Here is a 14,932-nt window from a genome sequence, read left to right on the forward strand (position 1 = left end):
GTTTTAAAGTAGACGCGTGCCACTAATAGTGCAGGATGGAACTTGACTGGTTTCCCCTATACTGTCAGTGTATGAATTCTCAAATAAACTTTTTATGATATTTTTGACATGTCTAATCAAATAAATATATAAATCCAGTTATTGTCAGCTTCTTGCTTCAGCAGGGACAATTTGTGTCTTGGGGCTCTAACCCAAAATATATATATATATTGGTGAGGACGGGGATATAGTTTGGGATTATATATAATCTGTAAGTGAACAATAATGAAGATAAATCCGATCAGGCTGATTGATGCTAACACTTCACTTAGCAACCTGAATTATTTTAAAAAAGAATGCATTCTTAATGTTGACCAAAATAATGCCAAGGTGATATAGATAAAAGGACGAGGAATAATTAATTATTAGAGTTTGATTATTTTTTAAAGTATTTTTTATATGAAAATAATATTTTTTTATTTTTTAAAATTTATTTTTAGCATTAACACATAATTTAAAAAAAAAAAAAGTTTGAGCCCATCCAGAAGAAGACGACTCTACTAAAGAAGTGTTCACTTCCTTGCCTTTCTTTCACCGGAGAGTATAATAATATTGTTTGAACTACTTTATAAAATGAACAACCTAGAACGAAGCAAAGCACAAGCAATTCTCCCTTGTAAGCATCACAATCAGTTTCGTAAACAGAGAAACTGCAAGAGACATCAAAATCGAAAGAGACCTCTTTCTCATTAATAAGCAACATTCTACGCCCCACCACTACCCTCCATAATTAAGGCCCATAACCGTTGCTGATTGATTACAATTTGCAATAAAATTAATGGGTTCATCGTCAGATCCAAAGCCACCCATCGATCTAGCTACACAAGGCAACCATTACACCACTGCACGTGCAAGCCTCTCTCTTCCAATCATCCTTCTTTTCCACTTTTATAAACACGTGGTACACTCAAGCTTCTCGTACTTGAAAACACCAATCAGGTAAAAGGCCTAGCAGTGGGAACGGTCCCTTGTAATTTTGCCACGTATACGTCATTGTCAAAGCCAGTCAACCAAATGTGCAACGTACCAGTCCTCTCTCTCTCTCTCTCTCTCTCTTGTTTCCTCCCTCCGCCAGCCTTCCTCCTTGTTGTCCTCTGCTCTTTGCTCAGTTGTGGTGGCTCATGAGCAAGAGATATCTGTTATGCTCTCGCCAGTACAATACAGCCAACAATGTCAGCTCTCCGAGGGACAATATATCACAGCGTATCAGATCCCCAGGCGCATGTTTTCTCCCCGAAACAAAAATAATTGATTATAATACAACGGTAAACCCCCCAAATTCACCGACTTCACCGCGATTTTATAATACAATTTACACCCTCTGACAAATTACATGCAACTAACTTCACCAGTAGAGTCTAGATTATACGCGACATGCTGGTGAGATATATATATAGGCACCAAGATGTGAATTAGGTGTGGTTTTAAAATCGTTCATTAAATAACTGATATACAAATTAATTTAAAAGAACACTTTTTATTGTTGAGAATAATAATAATAATAATAAAGGTCTCTCAAATAATCACGATATATATGCGTCTCTCAACACAATACAATATAGTATTTAGGGTATATCTTTCCGAGAAATTCCAGATGAGATTATTTGAATACAAAACAGAATCACAAGACTCGGAAAGATCAACCCATTTGATCAGCTCTTTTCTACTTGTTTTCGATACCTTTTATCAAATTGTCCCTACACCACACAGTCAATTAATACACACACACAGAACACAGACAGGCGGCCCATCCATAATATTCGAATGATACATGATTGCCAGAAGAAACCATCATGACCTGATATTCAAGAGAATATTCCAAATTTAAGCAGGAAAGGAAAGAGGAAAAGTAACGATAAAAAAGCGTTCTCTGCAAAAAAGCAACCTAGAAGAAGAAAAAAAACACACACCCATAAACAGCCAAGCCAAAAGCTCAAACAAAAAACACTTTTTCTAATACAGAAACAAAATAAAGACCATCAATGGAGAAATTTCTAATGCCTGCAAATCCCTGCCATCTCCTTCCCATTAAATTAACAACAACCAGTCCAAAAAATAACTGACAGAATTGCTACCGTACCCACACACCATTTAACTAGCTAGCTCAAATCTTTTGAAATTTTGTTCCAGAACAACTCCTTTAGATAACTGTATAGCAACAGTACCGCTGGAAAATAGCATTAATTAATAGAGCTGCCTTCTTCTATATATATTTATATATTATAAAAATAAAGAGAGGTCTCCAAAAAAATAAAGAAAAGAAAAAAGGAACTGTACATTAACAAACTAAGTAACCTTCCTAGAAATGGCAAATTAAATAGTGGCATGCTAGATGCATGCTAATGCTACCCCTTGAACTCTATCAATTCTCTATTTTCCTCTCTGGCTTCAGACAAATCCACTGGTAGCGACCCTCCACTGGCAAATCCTTCACAACATCGTAGTTGTACCTGGAAATTTCGAATACAAGTTTGTTAGTTAGTTACACTTCCATCCTCTCCGTGCTAAAATACGCCAGGCATCCGCACTCCTTATCCTATGCACGCCAAATAAAAAGATAACTGCCACACTGTACAGTACTGCTACTTACTTCTCTGCAAATCTTTTCTGCTCCTCTCTCTCTGCCCCCGCGAAAAACGCATCGATCTCAGCCTGACTCGGCATTTTCACAGCCGGTGACTTTCTCCTGTGAGAATTCTCTTTCTTCTCCACGGCTGCCGGCGAGTACATCCCGTGAAACTCGCTTGAAGGAGTGGTTTCTCTACTGCAAAAGCAATTGGCGTGGTTTAAATATTGGAGAGATGAAGACTTTAAAAACGGTTTCGTTTTCTGAGACCATAAAGGAATGTTAATTAACGAAGCGAGAGTGAGGAATAAAAAATTTGAACCTGAATTTCCTGTCATTGCACGTCGAGCTTTCCGTTTCGGAACTCTTCGCCTGCAAATATAAATAAAATTCCTTAATTATTACTACTAATTAATGCTTATATATTTTTAATCTCTAAACACGAGAAACATAAATTTAAAGAATAAATTAATTAAGAAACACGATGTAACGACCACGAACAAAGAACACTTCACTGATTTTGAAAGAGAGGGAGTATGAAATTAAATCTTGTTTTCTTCATTTTCCTTGGTTTTCTCGGTAAACAAACAGTAACAAACTGCAAAATCAAATCACATCACCGGTTTTGAAATCTTTGTTTGTGTTTGGCTAGAAAAATCTGCTTGGACTGAGAAAAACTTCAATTGCCTGATTTATAAGGCTTCTCCAAACCTTGAGTTTTCTAGCTTATTTTCATTTGCTTTCTGACTAAACAAACTGCAAGACACTTAAATTCCACGATAAAGTTTTGAACGAATGGTTCAGTTTGTTTGCTGAGAAAACGAAGGAAGATTTATGCAAACTGAGAAAAATCTAAACTAGCATGGAGACTTGAAAAGCATCTCAAAACCTTGTTTAGTTTCCTCTACTTTCTCTGCGAACAAACAGAAACAAAAATATAACCAAAATTTAGCTCATGTTCTAAGTTTTTGAATTGCAAATTCACCTCCAGATCTATAAACCTCAAGCTGTCCTTCACAACCTTGATCGATTCATTGCTGGAGCAGCAGGAAACCGGAGAGTCGCCACAGCTGGAATTGCCGGTTATAAAGCGATCAGAATTCGATGAAGCCGCCGACGAAATCAAATTGTCCGGTGACATTGTGGTGCAAAGATGAGCTTGGAGCTTGAAATTAAACGAAGGTAAGCTAAACTCGTCAAAATCAAATTTCATTTTCTTAGAGAAACTTGTGACTGAAGATTCTAGAATTCCAGTTTCAGCTATTCGCTTACTATTCCTCGCGCTCTCTCCCATTCTTTCAATTTCTCGAACGTTTTTTTTTTCTGTTTTACAATAATTTTGTGTTTTTGTGAGGGTTGGTTCTGGTTTATGAAGAAGGGAGAGAGAGAAGGGGAGGTGGAGATGAGGGTTAAAAAAGAAAGGTTCTGAAGGAAGGAGAGCCGCTGATTTAATAGACGGATAAGATCTGCCTTTATTAAGCTGTCCTTTTTACGTGGTCCTGATAATATAGACGGTGATCAGGAAACAAGATCGGGTTCCCGTTAGGGAGATCCGGCGGTTGAGAGATTCTTTTGTTGATCAATGGATCACCAACACGTCAAAATGCAAGCCTTTAGTGCTGGTTTTTGCATTTTTTTTTTTTTTTATCATCCTGCTATATATTTTAATCATGTCCCTGGCATAGTCCTATACCCGTGGTCTTTTAATTTTAGAATAGTAGAATAAATAAATAAATAAAAAGAGGAGTGTACATTTCCCATGATATTTTGGGAAATCTACAATACTCTTTTTTATTTCCAATGATACTGAGATTAACACGCAGTAATTATAGTGTCACCGGCAGTTCATGGATAGTCAGTACTGCGCAAGTGATGAAAAAAACTTATACTACAAAGTCTCATATATAGGCAGGCATGCTCTTTATTTTTCATTTACTAATCTTGATAATTTTAGAGGATCAATAAAAAGATTAAGTCCCTTAATTAAATGAGGGTGGTGGTGGTGCCACTCGTCCCCTCTATACATAGGTGCGGGCTCGATCGGGTCACCTAATTCTTTAATTATCGATAGAGCCACTAATTATTAAATACCGAGCTAATGAGGAGCCTTAATCTCGATCGCGCAGTTAATATATGATCAACTGCATGCGAATCGAGTAACTATAATTAGTACGTACTGCAACTGCATTTTCTTAAATGAATTTGGTGGTGAGTGAATGCCATCTGTTCAGTTATAGAATAGCTAGCTAACCAGCTCCCCCACGAACACTTAAATTAATCTCCTTAATTAAGCAAGTCGATCGGTTGATCAACACTACCCTGCAGGTAGGTATGCTATTTTTATTCTGATTATTATATATTTCGAAGCACCGGGACCAGAAGATATATGGAAGGAGTACATGCTAACGCCATGTTATATATTTACAGAACTATCAGTAACATAAATATTAATTAATAAACAACGAATAATTCCCGTCTAAATACGTAAGAATGATGCGCGGAGAGGTTATATACATAGCTCTTACGTACAAATGACCGGAGTGTCGGTTCAGCTGGTGGTTGACTTCGCAAAAGCTTATCGGCATAGTTAAAAGCCATGCTATGCGGTCGAGAGACGACAGGATAACAGGGATGGACCATGTCAGTATCTGAACACCGCATATATTAACCCGACCCCCCTCAATATATAGTTGAGTGGTCCTTTGTTTTGGTAGCCGTGAGATTCATATCATGATTTCTAAACAACAATTAATAGTTATTTTCGTTATTTAATAGAATCGGATGACTCGTAAAAAATAACGGCTGTAATCCTAGTACGCAACAGTAACGTACGCTTTTTATGTTTAAAATAATTAATTAATTAATGTATCAATAACAACGCGATAACTTGCTAAATTATTAGTCCCATATAATTCTTAAATTTCAAGTTTATGTTTTCTTGAATTTTTTGAGATTCTTGATTGCTTTATGGGTTTTAATTACTGGATCGATCAGTGTTGTAATTAATATATATTTAATTAGTAAGATTATTAAAAAAAAGTATTAATTAAATTATTATAATTTGTTAAGAATTAATGAGTGATGAATTCACGATTAGTAGAGACGTGACCGACGTTATTTCATACGTGTGGCTAGCTAGAGTCCATCTCATGCATGTGATCTCTAACAGCAAACGAGCAATAATATCAAATATTGTATCAGAAATTAAGGTGTAAAATAATTAGGGAAGTACAGATCATATATAGGTATTATATATTCCAGGCCGAAAGAGTTAAAGAAACATAATTAGTAGTCTTGATATGGCATTAATCTTTGCACGATGAAAGATTAGACGGGGGGTTAATTAATCTGACTGTGCATTACTATTCTGAAACAAGCAGATAAATTACTTTAATATATTCCATTTATATATATATAGAGCTGAAGTTTTCTGGTTTCCATTAAATGGAAGGGTTAAAATAGGAGGGTGAGCCCGCGATTATGGTTATCTACCTTGAATGACATTACCAATATTATCTTCAGGATTTAACTGCTAGCATGCATGTATTTCTGTATGTGGTCTCATTATCAACTACGTACCTAGATCACAGTGAAATCAAACCATGACTAAATTCTCTTGCAGCTTTGAAGCTTCTTTCTTGTAAGTCCTAGCTCGATCGTGTGTTTTGAGGCACTTGCAGCATAGATAGGCATCTTGAGGGAACCGATCGCTGTCTTCGTTTGTTAGGTCTTTTTGAGAAGAGATAAAATAAAATATGGACCTGCGCGCACTCCATTCCTTGGCTTGGGCATGCACGACTCAACTAACCCCTGCTTTTTGAAAAGACATTTATCAAGCAGTCCAAGCCACGATTTACTGGATGAAATGCTTTTCTTGTCGAAGCCATGCACGTTTCAAAATCTGGAGAGCTAGAAAGAGAGCCGGAAAGGAAGATAATTTCGACCATGAAAATGCAAGTTTATTGGACAAAAAGGTCACATCATTTTCAAAAGCATCTCTACTTTGTCTAAAGTAAAATTACAACTGCTATGAAGAATTGTTTTGAGGTGAAACTTTGCTGTCTAACATGTTTCTTTTTAAGAAAAGTAGCCGAATAATCCACAAATCACTTTGTTTTCGAGCAGAAAAACTGTGGAAGAAAGTACCGAGTCGGTGGGTAGCTTCCAAAATGGTACCTAAATTACATAGAAAAAATTTGAAATGTCGCATATACATCTTGAACATTTTTTTTTTTTTGTCCCCAATAGGTGTAGCGTGGTGGCAAAGGGCTTGAGATCTGCACAGCAGGTCTCGAGTTCGAGTCAGGGCGTGCATCTCTTGTAAGAGCCTGAGACAGCCGGGGTTTTACTCACTCACCTGGGCCCACAAAGTGCGCTTTCCGGGGGGTGGGGTTTCCTCGAATCCAAAAAAAAAAATCTTGAACATTTTTTGTGTGGCCCTTTTCGTGTTTTATTACTATCTAGCTCCGAGGGCTCACAAATGACTTGAAACAAAAATGACCCTAAAATCATGACTAATAATTTCAGTCGGTATATATTTTAATTTATTAAAAAATAATATAAATTATATATTAAAATTTCACTTAACAGTTTAAAATATTAGGTTGGGACGGTTCTTTAACATAATATCAGAGTTTTCATGACCAAGTGATCACGAGTTTAAATCTCATCTTTTCTATTTATTTGATAAAAATTTAATATAAAATAATATGAGTTTTTATAAGTTTCAAATCTAAAATTTTTCAACTTAAATAAATTTATTAAAAAATAATATAAATTACATCTTAAAACTTTATTTACATTTTAAACTTTCAAATTAATTTGATTTTTTTACGATTTTAAATCCTAGATATAGACACTTACGGGGGCTTATGGCTTTGGCCCCATTTAGAGTGTCCCCCGCTTGATTACTTTGTGATTGCAGACAAAACCAATTAATGTGTAATTTTTTCAACTCCAATATTTGATTGGCCCTCTGGCTTTCCATTGGTGGATCTAGTCAGCAGCCAATCAGAGGTACTCGACAAAAACGTGTAAAGTATCGTAGATGTGTTTATGGATCAGATTGAAAAGGTGTGGAAATTAAAACCCCAACTCGTTAAACCGGTAGTTCAAAACAAAAACCCATAGTTGTAGACAATTGAATCAAGTTCAAATCTTGCAAAATTACTCTACAAGTCTATCAAGATTGTTAAGAATAACATATACCATGTGATCAATTAAGTAAATATTTACTCAAGATATACACAAATTAATTTGAATATCTATGTTAATAAAAAAAAATTAAATAAACATTTAAGAAATTATCAAGGGAAAAGAAAAAAAAAACAAATAAGTACAACTAAATTGAAATGGTTTATCATTTTTTATATCTCAGGACAGAAAAAACAAAGATTTTAGTGTTTCCTAGTGTTTCTTTAATATTATTTTCTAATCGTAGCTTCATGGAATTTATCGTATAATTTGTGAAGATTGATTGATTTGAACTCCGAGATATAGAAGAAGGAAGCGCATGTACTTTCTCGTCTTTTAATTTATCCCTAAATAAAAGAAACTTTGATTTGGATGGATGAACTGATATTGCTTCCATTTTCCACCTCAAAAGTCTCCCTTGTATATGTTATAACCGTACGTATAGCCTTTCACATGCTATACGTTATTATATATCTTAGAGCTCGAAAAATCTAGTTTTTATTTACACTACTTAACATTCTTAAATTAATGTCTTAACTATATATTTGTCCGAGAAAATTCATGTCCAGAGTATATGGTAGCTATTTATTCATGAGAGGATGTCAATAAGGACATGTGAGCGAGAAGAATGAAGTATAATACTATACTTTATTCGATATCACTGTTAAATCCGTTATAAATTTACTTTTACGTCCAATTTCATCGATCCATCCTTTGATTGATTGTCAATTGGATAGAAGAGCTATACTATCAACTCAAATTCCGAACATACATAACAAAATCGCACACATGTTCTTGTCCCCGGTGAGTACGAGGATAAATAAATAATCATTTCCTTTGAAAAAATAAATTATTTATTATCTTTACTTCCTTCTTCTTTAGCATTTGAGATTTATTTGACATATATGGTTCTTGAATTATGACTCTTGATTTTCAATTAGAACTTGAAATTTATTTTTCATAAATAAATTATGATAGAAATGAATTAAAATAACTCCAAGTTAGAAACATATTTAATAAAAATAACTTAAAACAACTTGTTTTTGAAGAATGAATTAATGTAGTATAAACTATAAAGTCAAGAGTTTATTATTTCTAACATGTTGATAATATATTAAATAAAATCATACCAAATATAATCTAGAATGGGTTTGGTTTTGTAACATGTAGAGGATACTTTTTAAAAAAGTGTTCTTTCTCTTGAAAATAAATTTAAATAATTTTTTTTATTATCAATATCAATATATTACAATTATTAAAAAATATTAAAAACCATAAATATGTTTTCAAGCTAAACACACCGAAAACACAATTACAAGCGCAAAAATAATCATAATTAAGTCATGCTAGAGCAAATGGTTGCTTGATTCTTCTAGCCCGGGATGCAACGATAATCCGGTGCACATTTCCAAAAATTCTACCGCTGTGTCATCCTGGACTCTTCTGTTCATTAAATTATTTTGGACTTGAACACTAGATGTGTGCCCCCAAAAGTTTTTGGATAGAAGGTAGGTGGACAATGGTGGATGAGGGAAAAAAAACCCATATAGAGCTGCAGGTATCAGCCTCGAGACATAAAACTAGCAGGTCTGTTGAATGTCACAGGCCTTCAGCTTCTGAACAAGGTCATTATCAAAAATAGAATTTCCTGGTAAAGTAAACTCTCGCGGCCTTGTATTCATGTGCTGTTTCATGGGCAAACGCCAAATGCTATACAATTGGCTCCCAAGTATGGTAACAGATCCACTGCACGTCTTGATACTGATTGGTAAATAATTGATATTGATGAGTTCTCAAAGTTGCTGACACATTGAAACTATCCTCCAATTCATTCATTGGCTAAAAGTGTGTCGCCCACCTTTAGTTTCTTTTCTAATTAGATAGCCCACTTTTTTAAAAAATAAAAATAAAAATTGGAGGCATAGAAGATCATGGCACCAAGTGAAGCAAGAAAAAAGAGTGTCGAAAAGCTTCGAAAGTGATACCATTAATGCATAGAGCCCCCTTTTTTTTTGCAGGCAAAAGTGAAATGGTCCTCTGATCATTTCTAAAGCATCTCTACTTTCTCAGAAGTGTTTTCAAGTCAAAGCTTGCGGCCAACAACATCCTTCCATGCATTTGATCCTGGATTTCACCAATAATTGATGAACAGACCTTTTGTTTCAAAATGTTGAAGCAGAATATAGTGCCATATGAGCTTGGCTTCTTTTATTTGCCTTCTGATTTGCTAAATTCCACCATTTAACCAAGCTGGATGAACTACATATATAACCATTTCTTACAAATCTCTGATCATGTTTCTGCATCCAATCAGTCGGCCAGCATTTTCACCTCGTCCTTGCCTGGAGATCTGTTAGGATTGTGAAGTTACTTGAGATTCTTTCACCTGAATATTTGCAAGTTCCCTTACAAATCCCCAAAAGAGACCATCGATGCCATTCATGAGGGTTGAGACTGGGGCAGCTACATGTCATGTAATATATAATCTGCATTTGTGTTGTTGATAGCTACGTTGTGTTGATTCAACAATGCAATAAAAAAAATTATATATACAAGTGACTATATATGTAATTTTAAATTTAGAAAAGGAAACAATTGGAAAAAAAAACATTTATAATTTTAGATTTAAAAGATATTATTTTTGTTATTATTTTGAATTAATTTTGAATTTTAATTACTTTTCTTAGCTTTAATTCAATTCAAAAGTGTTCAGTCTTACCTTTCCTTCACTCTTTATTCTTCTACCTCCTAATCCACAAACGTGCAACAAACTTTTTTTATTATTACTACTAAAGCATTATCTCTCTTCATGCGTGTGTGCCCAACTTGCTATCTTTATCTTCCTCCTCGATCTAGTCAAAATCTTTAAGAAAGCTCCGATGTCTAATCTCTGTTCTTTATAACTCTCTTCTTCTGCTTCTTGTACAAACAATACCGTTAGAGTTCAAGTTTCAAACCATAGACAATAGGCCATCGCTTGATGTAATTCTCCCCATTTTCTAGTTCGGTTATTTTTATGAACAAGCATTGCAAAGTTTGTACAATATTTTTTTCTTACCTTCAATTTTTATAAATCTCTGTTTGGTCTGTTTAATTTTAAATCTAATATAGATCAATATTATTTGTTTTTTTTTAATTAAAAAACACTTTTTATTTTATTTTGAGTTGCATTGTTATGAAAATCACAGTCAATGAGATGCCAACCATAACACAGTGTTATTTTTCAATTTCTTGGAACTGTGCTACTCTTCTAAATTTATTTTTTAAAAAAAAAACATACTGGAACATAACTTAGCTAAAGAAATTAGAGGGGTAACTATCTAGGTAGTGGTCTAGTGGTAAGAGCTTGGGATTAAGAGGTTTGCTTCTTCTGTGGTCTCAGGTTCGAGCTCTAGGTTGCTCATATGATGGTCACTGGAGGCTTACATGGTCGTTAACTTTAGAGCCCGTTGGATTAGTTGAGGTACGTGCAAGGTAGTTCGTACACCTACATTAAACTAAAAAAAAATTAGAGGGGAAAAAGGTATGTACATAACTTAAGTAGCAATAACGTTGCCAGATTTACTGGAACATACTGGTGGTTGAATAATGGTGATTGATTGATTGTACAGAGTTGCCGGCAGATTTGTATTTATTAATTTCCTGCTTGAAATGTGCGTTTAAATATCGATGTAGATGTATCACATGCAGGTCATATGCCCCATATTTTTGTACTTCCAAATCATTTTGTGGGGAGGGAACATCATCCATGGTAGCTCGGAAGCCTGCATTCTCTGTGAATTCTATTTCATATAATATCGAAGCTGGCAGGCAGGCAGGCAGGCTGGCTGACTAATAGACCCCTCAAATCAGAATTCCATGATAGCACATAGAGCAAAAGAGACCAGTCTAGGGCATTCAGAAATTTTGGCAGCATTGTACTACATACAAGTCAAGTTTCAGCTCACACGGGCAATTAGAGAAAGCAAGATGGTCATTTAATGGGGGCACTGCCAATTGACCTACCCTGAAATTAATGCATCATGTACGAAATATATAGGATATATATACCCATTGATGATCCTTAGCAAGGAAAATTCAAGAGGGAGACTGTTCTTTCCGGCAGTTAAAGTAAAGGCTCATCAGGAATGAGTTGTAGAAAAACCCCTGCTTGTAAGGCACCGTCCGAAACCCGGCTCCCTCTATGTCAGAGAGAGATACCATGGCTGCCAAAATTAATGGAAATCTACACGAATCCTCCAAGTTCTTTGTTGCATGTGATGTGCACATGATTGGATGCGTATGTTGGTTAAAAGAAAGCAAGAGAAAGATACACTGCACAAGTTGACTCGTGATTCCTGAAAAATGCATAATCAAGGATCATGCCAGACCCCTCTCTCTCTCTCTCTCTCTCTTCGTCTGGGCCATTGACTAAAAAGAGGTCAACCCATGTGCCTCTTGATAATAAATCAAGCCATTGGCATGCGAATTGTCTATGGAAAACAACGAGCTTGAACGTGGAAGATATTTTAACACCCAAAACCAGTCGGATCCCGCCGCAGAAAGCTAACCCTTGTTCACGGCAAGAGGTTTTGATGCAACAAAAACCCATTCACCCTATCAAGACTAGTAATAGTTAGACCTGAAAACAGACGAGGGACACGGAGACGTTAATTTTCTGGTGTTAAAGTAATGACACGACTAAACCTAACTTCTTATGGAATCAGATATTACAACCTTCTCAAGGATTCTGAGAACAATGCAGGAAATTAAATAATGTCAAAAGTTCTAATATCCACACCTGCTTGAAGACTGAAGAACATGCAGAGCTATACAGGATACTGGGCAATGGAAACAACATGTCATGTACTGTTGATCTGCCATTTGTTGTCTAATAAAAACAAATAAAATCATATAAAAACCTACAGAAGTAATAAATATAACGAAATCCCCCAACTTTCCCCTGCCACCATGGAACTCAGACATCCAACAGCACAGGGCAGGTTTATAAATTAGATGGGTTTCAGATTAGTTTTTGATATTGACAACCCAACTCCAGGGAACCAGCTGATATGGTCCACAAGTAACTATGTGAACTTTATAGATATTATACAGACCTAAAGGATAGAAAAATAGCATTTAGCAATGATGGCACCCAGTGAAGTTTTTTATTCCACCCAGTGAAGATTTGAAATCACATCCTGCAAGGGGATTAGAATCGAGCTCCCCATTCTGTTCCGACGTTAAGTAAGAGTTTTGACGACTGCAGCATCTGATCTAACAGATCTAAAGCTGAATGAACTAGATAGATCCACTAGATTAAATGAAACATTCAAGGGACCTATGCTTTTTTAACCCACATCATCTCTTTCTCAGATCATGCCTTTCGCTTACGAATATCTCTTTGTCATCACATCATGACCTGTCTCTCTTAATTCAACCTAGAAATGAAATCACTTGATATAAAGAAAAGGTTATTTATCAAAGAAAACCCAGAACTGAATTTTCTATATCAAACTGAACAGATAATACGATATCAGCTGTCGTCAAGGTAAATAAAATTACAATCCAAAAGACAAGTTTAATGCAAGGACAAAAGTGATTCTCATCTGAAACCTGAGTCACTGCATAATATTCAACAAGAGCGAAGGGAAACAGATTCTACTGACATTACACTTTTTAGTTCTTCCCTTTCTTATGAAAGAAGAATGATTCTTTGACACTTCCAACTCTTGGCATTATTACCAGAGTCATTCTCAACCGAGACTCCACTTGCTTCACTCAGAAAGACGAGGCTCTCCACAAAAGTATCCAAATAAAATGTGTCCGACAAAAATATTCCACAACCCCGATTGTCCTTTGTCCACCTCTCCCCAAAAGTATAACCTTGTCATTTGTCATTTTTCCTAAATGCATTTAATCTTCTTACCCCTTTCAAATGTTCAATATTGAAAAGTTTGGTCCAAGATTCCGAAGCACTGTGCTCTTTCTTCACCCACACTGAATAATGCTCTTCCCCTTGACCAGGTCCTGGAAGGGACCAACGAAAGCATTCTATTAAACACCTTAACAATCTGGAATTGCCATATCCCCGAACACTCCATTCCTCAGAGTAAATGGTATAAATTACATGGGATGCATCATCCCTCTTCAATGGATCATGTGCAAGCCAATGACAAGCACCATTTACAAAAGCAGACCTCGACAGCTACCAAATAAAGCACCTCAGATCATTAGAAATCATTCTACAAGACCTCGACCGCCATTTTCTAATCTTTCAAAGAGACTAAATATCATATATAATAAATCTAGATGTCCAAAATCTTGAGCATCGTCAATAGTCATTACAACCTATACTTTTAAACGAACAATTTTTTTTCCAGCATAGCAATCAGGAAAACCCCCATCTGGGTGTAGAAGGTAAAACTCTTTCTCTTCTTTTGAGAAATATTTCATTAGAATGAGGTCGTTGTTTCTTGTGGTGGTTTTGCTAAGATGGCGGGTGATGAAAGTAGGAAAGGAAATTCAAGAACACCATGTTTTTGAAACGCAACTGAATCTCAGTAGGGATTTCACTGGTAATCTTGAAATAATTTATATCGACGGTTCTTGTGGGTATTTCTGAACTTTTTTCTCCTCCTTGTTTCTACCAAGTTTACACTGTTGAAGAACCAAAACCGTTTCTCTCTGTTCTCTCCGAAACCCCACAGTACACATTTCGTTTAAATTTTAAATGGGCCGAAGCCTTCTATCTGTATGGGCTGGGTCTTTCTTTCGTTTTCTTTTCTTTCTTTCTTTCTTTATTTCAATGGAAGAAAAATGTTTTCGTTTGGCCACAAAATAAAATATTCTAAAATATAAGGAAATGATTGATAGAATTAAATTTAGTATTAATATTTTTAAATTATCAATTAAATTCTACTTTATTTTATGTTAAGTTTAAATATATTTATTTAATATCGTAAAAATTTAATTTAAACAAAAATATAAAAAAAGGTGGCTGGTCATTCTATAAAATCATCGAATGAAAACAACAATAAAAGAACTGAGAACAGCATCATCTCCGACCACATACGAAATAGTAATTCACAAATTACTGCCACCATCTTTACAATAACTCGGCAAGGTTCTAACGTTTACAAGCTGTAACATACA

The 14,932-nt window shown here is 35.3% G+C and overlaps 1 protein-coding gene across 1 annotated transcript; it reads right to left on the minus strand.

The window, feature by feature from the left end:
- Nucleotides 1-2,219: 2,219 nt before the first annotated feature.
- Nucleotides 2,220-4,030, minus strand: LOC133679710 (cyclin-dependent kinase inhibitor 7). The gene is made up of 4 exons (XM_062102383.1): nt 3,591-4,030; nt 2,928-2,977; nt 2,630-2,803; nt 2,220-2,489 (listed from the first exon to the last, which is right to left on the minus strand). The coding sequence occupies exons 1-4, from the start codon at nt 3,897-3,899 to the stop codon at nt 2,402-2,404; spliced, it is 621 nt and encodes a 206-aa protein (XP_061958367.1). The 5' UTR covers nt 3,900-4,030; the 3' UTR covers nt 2,220-2,401.
- Nucleotides 4,031-14,932: the final 10,902 nt, after the last annotated feature.

Source organism: Populus nigra, chromosome 19 (genome assembly GCF_951802175.1).
Source record: "Populus nigra chromosome 19, ddPopNigr1.1, whole genome shotgun sequence".
NCBI classification, from domain to species: domain Eukaryota; kingdom Viridiplantae; phylum Streptophyta; class Magnoliopsida; order Malpighiales; family Salicaceae; genus Populus; species Populus nigra.